Source organism: Platichthys flesus, chromosome 6 (assembly GCF_949316205.1).
Source record: "Platichthys flesus chromosome 6, fPlaFle2.1, whole genome shotgun sequence".
NCBI lineage: Eukaryota > Metazoa > Chordata > Actinopteri > Pleuronectiformes > Pleuronectidae > Platichthys > Platichthys flesus.
In genome coordinates this window covers 27,537,912-27,550,415 of record NC_084950.1, presented here as the reverse complement: position 1 = coordinate 27,550,415, position 12,504 = coordinate 27,537,912, and the positions used below count along the sequence as shown (strand labels likewise).

At 41.9% G+C, this 12,504-nt stretch overlaps 1 protein-coding gene across 2 annotated transcripts in view; it reads right to left on the bottom strand.

The window, feature by feature from the left end:
* LOC133955570 (cytosolic carboxypeptidase 4) overlaps positions 1–12,504 on the bottom strand; it is a 166,511-nt gene that overhangs the window by 14,438 nt on the left and 139,569 nt on the right. The window contains exons 22-23 of one of the 2 annotated variants that reach the window (XM_062390472.1): positions 11,339–11,470; positions 1,830–4,322 (exon numbers count right to left, since the gene is read on the bottom strand). In XM_062390472.1, the coding sequence (XP_062246456.1) occupies positions 4,299–4,322; positions 11,339–11,470 (156 nt within the window). In that variant the 3' untranslated portion in view covers positions 1,830–4,298. Of the gene's footprint in view, positions 1–1,829; positions 4,323–11,338; positions 11,471–12,504 lie in introns of those variants that run through there. The other variant, XM_062390471.1, reaches the window with a different exon arrangement.

Here is a 12,504-nt window from a genome sequence, read left to right as displayed (position 1 = left end):
CCAATCCAGGCTGCAATTGGGGATAAGCGCTTATTGAATAATTTAAAGGAATTGGGAAACCCATGGATATGTTTGTCACTAAAGATGTGGAACAAGGTAATAGCGCAAAATAACCTGAAGGATGCGGTTAAGGTCTTGAGATGGTGCGCATTTGATCCAGATTTTTTGCCTAAAAATTGGGACGCAAGATTTAAGAGATGGGGGTCGCAAGGTTTAACAGCGTATTGCACATTTTTGCATAAGGGGACCATGAATAGTTTTCAAAATCTGAAGGGGCAGTTTGGCTTGGATAAGGACGATTTTTACAGATTCCTTCAGGTCCGGCATTATATTGACCAGATACAGAAGGGGTGTACACAAGTAGGCTGGGATAATATTCTGTTGAAAGTGTTTATAGACGCTTATTCCACTGGCTCTAACCAAAAACTTATCTCAAGATTTTACAAGGGGTTACAACAAACAAAATGTAGTTCACTGTATGTAAAACAAAAATGGGAACATGAAGGAAACCTCGTTCTAAAGGACGAAGATTGGGAGAACCTATGTGAGATACAGTGGAAAACTTCCAGCTCAACTGTATGGCGAGAGTTTTGCTGGAAAAACCTTATAAGGTTCTTCATCACTCCAGCTCAAAAGAGGCACTACACAAATTCTTCGGCATGCTGGCGACAGTGTGGGTGCCTCGTAGCAAATCATTTCCACATATTTTGGTCCTGTGCATCATTAATTCCATTTTGGCGGGAGGTTTATAAAGTTATGCAAAGCATTTTTCAGACAGACGTTCAATTTAAATTTGAGTCTTTATATTTGGGTGCCTTAACATCAGAAAATGTTTCTTCAAATGTCAAATATTTATTTCGGATCCTAAGTGCTGCTAGTAGAAAAGCTATTACTAGAAGGTGGTTAAAACCAGGAAAACCTACTGTGGAGGAATGGATTGACATTATCTATGATATTTTTAAGATGGAAAGGATTACTTTTGCTTTGAGACTGCAACAGGGAACTTTTTTGAAAAGATGGGAAAGATGGATAACTTATATCACACCAATACGACCATCATTTGTCTAAAGTAGAGTGTTGTATCCTTTTTGTTTTTTATTATTTTCCCTCGGTAGAGGGCTTTTTGAGTCACTGAGGTTTACCCCAACTTGTTTGTTTATTTAGTTCTTGTTCTTATTTTACTATGTTTAAAAAAAAAAAAAAAAAATGCTTATGTGGATATAATACAGTATGTATGAGGTCCTATTGGGTTCCTGTTCACTTTTATGCTGTTTACTGAACCTGTGATACTTATATGTGGACTTTTTACATCTTTGGACGGTTTAGTGAGAAGTATATATGTATTGTTTCTGACTAATGTTTGGACCTGGAAAATCTTAATAAAAAAAAATAAACAGAAATTAACCAAGTATTACTTGATAACAAGTGGCGGTGTGGCCTAGTGGTTAGAGTGGTGGCTCTCCAACAAGAAAGTTGCCGGTTCAAACCCCACTCTCTCCCATCTGCATGCCGAAGTGTCCTTGGCAAGATACTGAACCCCTAAATGGCCCCTCATAAATGTTGAGTGTACTAATTGTAAATCGCTTTTGACAAAAGCGTCAGCCAAATGACATATAATGTAATAATGTAATGTATTGAATGCTCATAGGGGCTTACGGTCACCAAGGAGCATTGTACAAGTAGAATACTATTATCCAATTAAGTTATGTTTAACATACAGTTTTTTTGTCTCAGGATGTTGAAGGGGCCGTGTCCCCGCGCCGTGTATTGACCGACCGCCACTGTTAATAACTAATCAAATTATTGTAAGTTTGTCATCAAAATCATAACCATCCCAATAAAAAATGGAACAAATAAACGTTAACTGTTAAATTTGTATCTTTATTAACTGAACTTTAAACCAGTTCTTTTTAAAGTGTGAATTTGCACTGCACTGCTAACTTGACCTTCATCGATTGTTCAGTTTAACACAACTGCACTCACCACACCTGCACCATTAGTCAACCAGTATACATACACCTGCTCACATACCACTTCCCTGACAGATTGTCTCCGTACTTCATATCAAGCTTTCAGACATTCATTCCTCAGCCATTGCCTGTTTTTGTGTACGAGACTGCCCTATTCATAAATAGTTTTGCTGCCTTGTTTTGTTTTTTGTCTTTCTACTTGTTTTTGGGGTTTTGTGATTTTTGCCTTTGGCTTCCCAGTAACCGTTGCATCGTTGACTTCCTTCACGTATGACTTGATCTGAACTTTGAGTTTTGCCTGCTGCATGTGACTCTGTTCTTGTCCAACCATCACATCTCCCAAGCCAAATGTGCTGTTTAAATCTACTCAGCCAAAAATCACAAAAGAGCAACAAGCAATCGGCATAGCTAGAAGTACATCATCCCACTTGGGATGGAGCAGCTCTTTTAACTAGAAATTTAACTTAATCTATAAACCCAAAACGACAACCGCACTCAAAACAGGTCAATCTGAGGAGGGCTATTTTAGACAGGGTAAAAAGGGTGCTGTTTTAAATTATCCTTGTGGTATTTTGACCAATTTATGTTACAGACATTTCATTAAGACCCCAAGGAACCATATCAACTGTTGTAAAATAGGCATGTGATGGGTCCTTTAAATCAAACATTAACATAGGGAGAATTCCGCTCAAAAAACTAATAAAAAGTAACGCAACATCTGCAACAACTAAACAAACAAAATAAGATCACTGTCATAAAAGGCTGTTTTAATTACTGAATTAGTCTCTGATCGCAATATTGATTTATTGTCCCTCACTGAGATGTGGCTGCATCCTGATGAATATGTCAGCCTAAATTAATCTTCTCCTCCCAGTCATATAAATACACACATTCCCCGAGACTTTTGCCGAGGAGGTGGAGGTGCTGCTATTTTTAATTCCAGTCTATCAATTAATCCTAAACCTAAACTAAGCTACAACTCATTTGAAAGTCTGGTTCTTAGTCTGCCGCACCCATCCAATAATTTACAACAGCCAATGATATTTGCTGTAGTTTGCCTGCTCCTTGGGCTTATTATGAATTTGTAACGGAATTCCCTGAGTTTTTGTCAAGCTGAGCCCCAAAAACAGATAAAGGTATTATTGTCCCCTGCATAGCCTAAGTATGCAGGGTTCCTGCAGGTTTCAACAAGTTAAATTTAAGACTTTTTAAGACCCTTTTGAACTACTTTGAATAGAATTTAAGACCTATTTCACGGCCATACTGGCAAAAAAGAATGAAGGAAAATTACTATAAAAGAAGAAATAAGTCACAGAATTACTTAAATTTATAACCATTCAACATAAGAATAATGACTGAACCTAATGATACACAGAACGCTGTGTGTGTGTGTCTTAAGACCTGTTTTAGAAGGAATACAGGCGACAGCTAGCTGGCCTAGCACTGAGGCAAGGACTGTATCTCTTTACTCACAGAAGTTGGAAGACAAACAGGTCCAAAATAGTAACAGATATAATCAGAAATAACTGAGCCTTCTTATCAATAAAGACACTTTTTTTTGTCGAACAATTACCAAGTATGAGTTAAATTTACAAATGTTTCAGCATTGAGAAAAAGTGTGTTCCATAAAACATGGCCAGACAAAATGGTCAGAGAAGGAATTTTAACATCCCACCCCAACAGTATAAAAACCTCTAACTTTTCAACTCTGCTGCCTTGGCCACAATCTCCTTTTCAATTGTCTAAAGCTCAGCCAACTTCTCCATGCAGCCCCTTCTCAGAATAGTTGACCTGGAGATGAGCTTGGCCATCTTCTTGCCAGCCTTGCCCTCAGCCTCTTCTGCACACCTGTCTACATCTCTGGCCAGACCTTCAGATAACTATAGGATGGTTTTCTTTCTCTTTTTCAGGTCCTCCAGGTAATCCTCTGAAGATTTTCTCTTCTGACCCTGTGCTTCCGAATCTTTCTTCCTTCTCTCTTGATCCAGGTGGATGCAGTACCTGGACCTGGCTGATGCCACAGAATTCTGGTGCTCCTAAGTGAGTGGGACCCTCGTAACACCTCTGTGTAGCGTCACATAGTCACACACAAGCTTCTGCGCAACAACAGTGTCCTCCTGCATATTGCATGTCTCCACCTCCTTGTTCACAGAAAAGCCTCTCTCCACAGATGCTTGACCATGGGACAAGATGAGCAGCTTCTGGCAAAAAGCCCAGAGCTCAGGATAGGGATTGCTGAGGAAATCACGTAACAAGACGTTCAGCCTCCCCTGCATTGGGGGGAAGGAGAGGAACTCCTAACTTCTGCTGTTAGGAGTTAGGACTGCCTCAACTGTTTAAGAATGGCATCACCTACAACAAAACAGAAGATAAAGAAAAGTGAATAATAGATAAATCGTTAGATTACTTCAACAATCAGACATGAACTAATTATAATGGATCCGGAAATATTGTCAAAACTATATTTGGTTAAATGGTGTACAATTGGTAAAATGTATACAATTTGTCAGAGCCTATTCCAGAACTATTCCTACCAGCAGAAACACCTCCTGACAGCTGTTCGTCCTGCAGAACCCTCAGACATTTGTCAGACATTTCATCCGTCTCATGCAACTGTCAGGGTCTCTGTACATGACAGAGGGATCCAGACACGTCTTCTGCCTAACGGTTTTGTATTTGAGGGGGCTCTTCTCCTGCACTTTCCTAACAATATCTAACAGGGCCGGCATTCCGTCCCTTCTAAACTCAAGGACCGTGAGCTCTCGACTTTGGCTCTCTGGAGAAGGGAAGAAATAGGCCGTAAATAGCACAAAGAAATAACTGAATATATGCTGCCTGCATCTTAATCATAATTTGTAAAATTATCTTTTCAAATGATCACACTACCTTGACGATTGACTCAGCACCGAAGCCAATGTCAGTGTCTAGTAGACAAAGCCAGATTTTCTTGTCCGTGACAAGTCTTGGCAGAGGAATGGCATCACTGGCTTGTCTGTTTGGTACTTCTTCAAGAATGGATTGAAGGCAAGAGCCATGTAGAACTTAAATTTGGCTAAGACAAGTTGATCCTTCAGGGCGGCTGCATCGTATCAAAGGATGCTGTTCCAGGGTTTGGGATTTTCTTTGTTATTACTGCATCTATGTACTGGAGCAGTGATGGCCAGACCGCAAGGGGTCCTCAACATTTTTTATATTAAACATTTTCTTCTCAAACAATTTCTCCCCAAAAATGTAAATGTCTTTAAATATACATTAACATGGATCTAACATCTTAATATGGGAGTATGTGTGGCTTGAGGATGCACTGTCCCTTCAACATACATGTCACTAGGCCCAGTTTAATATAAAACCCAATTTTATACAATATATATAGTAGGGGGTCCCTGCTCCATCTCTACATCAGTTTGGGGATCCTTGTTGAAGACCCCTGGAGTAGTTATCAATAATTTATTACTTACTTTGACATTTTCCAGTGCTGTTGCATGTCCTATAAACTGGGACCCCAGGTACCTCGAACAACTTGCCCCTCGTCCCAGAAACGTACATGCAGGTCCAGCTGCTTGGTTTTGTTCGTCTGGTTCATGCTTTCATCGAACGGGCCGTTGTTTACTATAGCGACGAGGTCTTTCTTGATGTATTCCGCTAAACAAATTTTGTGATGTACGACTTTTGACTCCCCACCGCAGGCAAAGTTTTTTGCTACATCGGAATCAGGGAACCTGCATTTGAAAAGCTCACCTATGCCATCGTTGCTGTTATACGATTGGCTAAACACCAATCGTATAACAGCACCTCCGCTTTTAGGGTTGACGTAGACACAAACGTCGTCCTGAGGTCGATTATCCCTGACCTTGTTGCCGTAGCTTCTGCAGCTAGCACTCTAGCTAATGTAGCATTTGACACAGATGATGGTCCCGAAGCAGGGGCGACCACTGACTATTCGGCAGAAGTTTGTTGCTGGCTTTTCACTTGGGACTTGTGTTTCTCTGACTGAGCTTGTGATTCTCAAGCCTTTACCATTTTGCAGTGCGGACCTTTCCCCAAAACACATTTACTGGAGAACAAGTGTTATCTTCCCTAGGCCAGTATCTCGGCGCTGAACCATAGTTTTGAGCTCACTGGTTATTTGGCTCGCTGACTGGCTGCCATCCGGACCACACCACGAAGGAGGAGGAGACGTTTCTTTACTTTGTAACGTGGCCACTTTATTTTCTCGCTGTTCAGCAGGAGCAAGACTCCCATCACTCTGTCAGTGGTCATTCACTTTATGTTGTCCACACATTTTAACTCCTTTCTCAAGACACACAGGTGCACTACGTCACTCACTGGCCACTTTCCTTAAAGGGGGCAGGCCATGCGTGCAACTCAAGTTATCGTGAAGTTACTTCCTAATCCAATACATTTTTTAAGACCTAGCAGAATCAAATTTAAGACCTTTAAGACCTTTTTAAGGTTAAAATTATGATTATAAAATTGTAGACTTCTATGGACTTTTTGAGACCCTGCGGGAGCCCTGAGTATGGCATTCATTTCAGTATTAGACTCAATTGGCTTCAGTCAGTGTGTAGACCAACCCATTCATTGTTGTACTCACTCGACCTTGCACTATCATACAGTGTCAAAATTAAACATCTAATAGTTGTCAGGACCTAGTATTTGTGAACTATAGTTTGGACTGCATGTGTAGCCAAAGCCTGCAACCATAATTCTTTGTCTCCCAGGGTTCTTCAACTTCACAACTAGCTGTTAAAACTTCCTTCGGACACGACTTTCAGCCACTATTGGTCATTCTGGCCCCCATGACCCATGACGTCACCAGGCCAATATAAGGTGAAGCGCCGCACAGTGCTAATAATATCACATAATTTTGCTGTTATCAGCCTACAGTAAAACGGCATTTAATAATTTTTCAAGCATATAATTACTTGTTGCTTCAACATTAACTGCAACAGCAGCCAACATGTGTCTTTTTTGGTGTTGTCTTTATACAACATGTGCTGAGGATCATACAACTCACTGTACTTCCAATGTACCACCAATTATTAATTTAATGTCATCCACGTTGAAGAACTTCTCCGCTGTTTTATCCGTTCAAATTACGTATTCTCCACAAGCCTATGTGGAGAATACGTCCGCCTCCAGTCTGACCTGCTCTCACGTTTTGTTTTCAAATTTCGTCAACTAAAATAGGCTTCACATCCTATTACGTCTATGGCCCAGTGCTCTTCCCTGCAGGTCGCTAATCTAGAGTTTACGACCCCCGGCCTCGGTAAACTAACCAGGGATAAGTATGTGTAAAATGTTTTGTGGCTCATTACAGATTTAATTAAAATGGCTCTTTTGATAGTAAATCGAAAGAGCCATTTTAAGGTTGCCTACCCCTGCCCTAACCTGTGCACCTCTTACCAGAAGGTTCCAATGAGGTAACAAGAACAGATACAAAATAGGGAGAGAGAGAGAGGGAGGGGGAGAGAGAGAGAGAGAGTGCCTGACAAAGAAGTACACTCAACAAAAATACAAACAAACACAAAGAATTTATATTTCTCTCAGATTTGGTAAAATCTGTGTAAGTGAGCACCTCACCTTTCCCTAAATTATCCCTTCCCCTGAAGGGTATGGCATATCAAAAGATGTGGATTATAAAGCATGATTATTACACAGATGTGCCTTGGACTAGTCACATAAAAGGCAATTTTTAGGCACTGAGTTTCAGTTTCACATTTTTTTCGAAGGGAGGAAAAAACAAGTCAGTGTCTGGTATAACCGGCATAAGCCTCACGCAGTGCAACACATTCACATTGAGCTAATTAGGTTATTGATTGTCAGTGTTGCGCATGAAAGTGTTCATTGAACTTGTTAATATTTTTGACGATGAAATGAACGAATCAGTTTTCATATGATGAAAGTGAACGTGAGGGCCGTTCACTCTAGCGATACAGAACGTCACTCATCAATCAGGCCATCATGTGAAATACAAGGAGTTTCTCTCTGGTCCAGCTGTTAAAAAATCAGCACTGCTGATTCATGATCTTAGCAGAAGCTGCAGTTGATTTGTACCGCGCTGGAGTTTCTGTGTCCTCCTCACTCTGATCTGCTCTCACTTTAACTAATAAACACTCATCACTAGTTACCAGGACCTGATCAGTACATCAAGTTTGTTTGATTCACTCCAGAGTTTTTAAGGCTGCATTTAAATATAATGAAAAATGACTCTTCAACATTTTGTGTGCGCCCAGTACATTAACCCGGACCTGACACACAGTCAGGGATAAAAAGACCAGAGCGAGACGCATACATGATCCTACAACATGAATAACTAAACACATGACCGTACGTTTGTCGTTTAAAACATCCAATTAAAATTTGAAAAAGTTAACATGAACTAGTTCATTTTCATCTACATCAACTGAACTTTGAACAATGAGAAGTTGCTAGATATGGCAGGTATTGGAACCCGCTGTTGTACACGTCGATCCAAACATGATGAATAGGTGACATGTTTGGTGAATATTAAGGTCTTGCAGAACTAGGATGAGGATTTCATCATGTAATCTCTGTGCATTCAAATTGCCATTAATAAAAAGCAATTGTGGTCATTGACGCAGCATACCCTAACCCTGCCACCATGGGACAACAGGCTGGTTGAATGTACTGCCAGATTCTCAGAACAACGTTGGAATATTCAGTTATGGGCAACAGGTTAGATAGACATTCCTAGAGTTAGTGTGTCAACTGCACTCTCCCTCAAAACTTGTTTTGGTTAAGGAATTAACCCTTTTTATCTGAAACATGATTGTCTCCAGAGGAGGGACTTCCTCCCTCTATATAAGAACGGATGTCACGTCATCGCCTTCAGTCAAAAAAATAAGCACACCTCTTCCTCGCTCCAGGCAAGGAGGGTGATCTGGAAAGATTCCTCACTCATGTTTCAGAGAACCGGGGTTTGCCCCGATTTCCTGAAGCCAGATGTCCGGTCCGTATAAGTGCGCAATGCGTGCACCGGGCAGAGTGCATTCAGCCATCCTTGCTCCACTGGAGATGGGTGGAGGATTGAACGCCGACAGTTCAATAGGGCGATATGCTAATGCCGAGTAAAAACAGTAGGCCCACACACAGGTTTTGGTTTGAGAATTATTTTTAAATCCCCCCTAAAAAAACGCATGCATGACAGTATCACTGACAGTGCATGAATGTAGCTTACGTTCTTTGCAGATATCAGTGCCAGTAAGAGAGCCGTTTTAAAGGAGAGCACCTTTCCTGTGAGGAGGATAAATATGGATGTGACAAAATTTGTCTTTTAGGTCGATGGCTGTAAACCAGACGCCTGGACCTACTTAGCAGATCAGAGCTGAATGCATCAGCATTCTGAATTGTACCGCCTCATGTGTGTGTTTAGTGAACGAAGGTCCATTATCGGACCCCGACCGCCCGCCTGAGGATGCATCTGTCGTTTCGGGATATGGGAACCTGGCCGTGCCACTGCTTGGGTGAATATTTGGCAGTGTACGGCAGGGAAAGCGTCCAGCGGCTTCTTGGGGAGGCAAAGCTCGAGCGCTTCCACCTCTCTCTTTTTCTCCTCACAGCCGTTTTGCATGGTATCTAACACCTGAAATAAGCCTTTCAGGTCCACAGCAACATCAAGGAAATGGGCCTATTCCTTTTGGGAGAGACTTGATGAATGTAGCCACCGAGCTCTCCTGAGTGATCATCCATGGCTCTTCCAGATGCCTGGACAGCGCATCTGAGCAGACGTCTCAGGTCAGTAACCACGCACAGCTCGTCCCACAACGCCTTGGAGGGTGAAGCCACCATGTCATCCTCCATCTCTGCCTGTTAGGCGAGCAGCAGCGAATGGTTGTTCAGAGCTTTCACCGATGTGGCCACTGCCTTGTAGCTCTTCTCCGTCAGCGACGACTGTAAAAATTCCGCTTTTTAGGGCTAGGTGGGGCCGGCTGAGGTCAAAGTGGACCTCTGTGTTGAGAGGAGGTGAGTTGACAGTAAAGGTTCAACTGGGGGCAGGTGGGAGAAGCCTTTTCCCTCCATATCAGCCAAGTCCAACGTCGCCCCTCCCTAGACGGAGTTGTTGGCGGAGAGTGGATTACTCCAGGCACTCAGGAAACGCAGGCAGAAGCTGTTTGGTCAAAGCTTTTGGGCCTGGGCAGCCTTTTACCCTCATAGCGGGACATGGTGGTCTCGGTGATGGCTTCAGGCCACACAATTCCCAATTTAACGGCCGCTTTCTTACAGACCTTGTGTAGGTCCATGCTGGAAGCCAGTGGGCTGCATGTACCATCCCCGTCCCCTTCGATGGTTTTGGCCTCGTTGGAGTGATCTAGCGGTGCCACGGCGTCGAGCTGATCGCCCCAGATGGCACCCGCTGAAAACGTGTTTCCCTGGGTGTCTTCTGCACTTTCTTGTGGACTGGGGACGTTTACCCCTATTACAGGATCCACCTCAGGCAAACTAGCTTGGCGCGCTAGCCATTGTCGGCGTGTTTTTCTGGAAAGCCTTGCAAAACGCTCGCAGGTGTCCGGGGATGTTAGCGATTCTCTCTCCGAACATACAGAATGGTTATCTGCCCCCAATATTTTGTTTCAACAGGTGCACAACCTTGGTGGTACCTTGCTTTTTTCCATGGTGAAGACAGGAGCAGGGTCCATGGTTGAAATCTCTTTTGATAAATTTGAAGAGGTGAGTAGCTAGTATGCTGACTATCTACTAAACCCAGCCAGCTATGTAGTGTTCAGGTAATACTTGTTGATCAAGAGGTTAGCACGCTCTGTGAACAGTTTTGTTAGCCTTTTAGCTACACAAGCCGTCTGAGATAATGCTTCTAGGAGCAAACAAGGTTTTAGACTGAAGGAGATGACGTGACATCCGGTCTTATCTAGAGGGAGGAAGTCCCTCCGCTAGTGACAGACGTCACATCTGCTTGCCAGTCAGGACTGGCGGAGTGTAAAATTGCTTCTGGGGGACAGCGCGGAGAGCGTGTCCAATAGTGAGATACCACAACTAATGTTGAAAGAGAACTTTGGCATTTTGTTGAATGAAAGAACTGCACATTTTAGATTAGCGTTCTATTGTGTCCACTTCCAGGTGGACCTGTGCAAAAATCATGGTCTTTAATCAGCATCTGGACGTGCCTCACACATGGAATGGATTATCTTAGCAAAGGTAAGGTGCTCAGTAATAAAGAAATGTTGAACACATTTTTTGAGAAATAAGCCTTTTGCGTACAAAGAATTCTTTGAGTTTAATTTTTTTAACTAAAAGTGAGTGAAAACGAAAGTGTATCTTTTGTTCTGCACTGTGAGAGAGATAGATAGATAGAAGGAGAACGAGAGACAGAGAGAGAACATGCGACTTACCCTATATCCAGGGTCCTCTTTTAATCCTAAAGTGTCAACTGCAGATCCAGACTGCCAGAGAGTCTCCTTCACACTGCAGCCATACAGGAACACATTCTTCTTTCTGGAGTGGCCGTGGTAGTCACAAAAAACCTGGAAGATGTTTACAGGAAGAGAAACTAAGCTTTAAAGTGCAGCAGTTAATATCCACACAAATCGGTGGCACAATAACCTTAGTGTGGATTGTAAAGCAATAATTCAATTCAGTTCATCTTTATTTGTATAGTTCCCAAACATGATATACATTTTATACATTATATTTACTTTACACAGTAAGGACGAGACCTTAAGGATTGTAGAGACAGTTCCCACAATTAGCAAGCATTTTGCCGACTGGAGATAAAAGTCTCCCTCAACTGGAAGAAACCTCTTGCACCGAGGTCGACAACCAGTCGATCTTGCAGTCTTCACTGTCTATCCCAGAACTCTATGGACTCACTGGCTGTCGCTGTGGTGCAGATCAGCTTTGTGTCTGTTGCTTGTTTTTCGCACACGCTGTGTGTCCGCTACTGGCGGCAGAGGTCCTGGTTTATCTACTGCATTTCCTTAAAAACAAGTAAGTTTATGTACTAAAATAAGCATCAGTACTCTACGGTATTAAGATTTGCCTCTTCCAGTCTGTTGATAACAATCAAAGCCCCATTTGAACCAATGAATGGATTCAGAAAGTGAAAAGCTGGAGTGCTTATACTTTGAAACGGTTTTAAGGCAGTGTTGATAATACATTTGTGTCATTGACAGATAAATATTGTGGTTCACAGCAAAATAAACAGAAAAAAATATCTTTCACCTGAGTTTTAATGTTTATCTGAGGAATTTACATCACAAACAAAACGTTCTGTATGCTTTTTCAAAATAAAAGCACTACAGCGTTGCTGTTGACGTAATCCATTCCCTTGTTTAAATTTTTTTTTTTATTTTTAAATATTTGCAGGAGCGGAATATGCATGGCTTAATACTGTATGGCCGTATTCACCGTATTTTACATATAGTGAAAGCCTATATGTAAAAACATTGTGCTTCATTAGCAGCTATTCTGCAGAACATATTGTTGAACTGATGCTATAAATATGAATTGATATTAATGTGAATATTGTGCATTGAATAGATAAAGTTGCACAACTGCC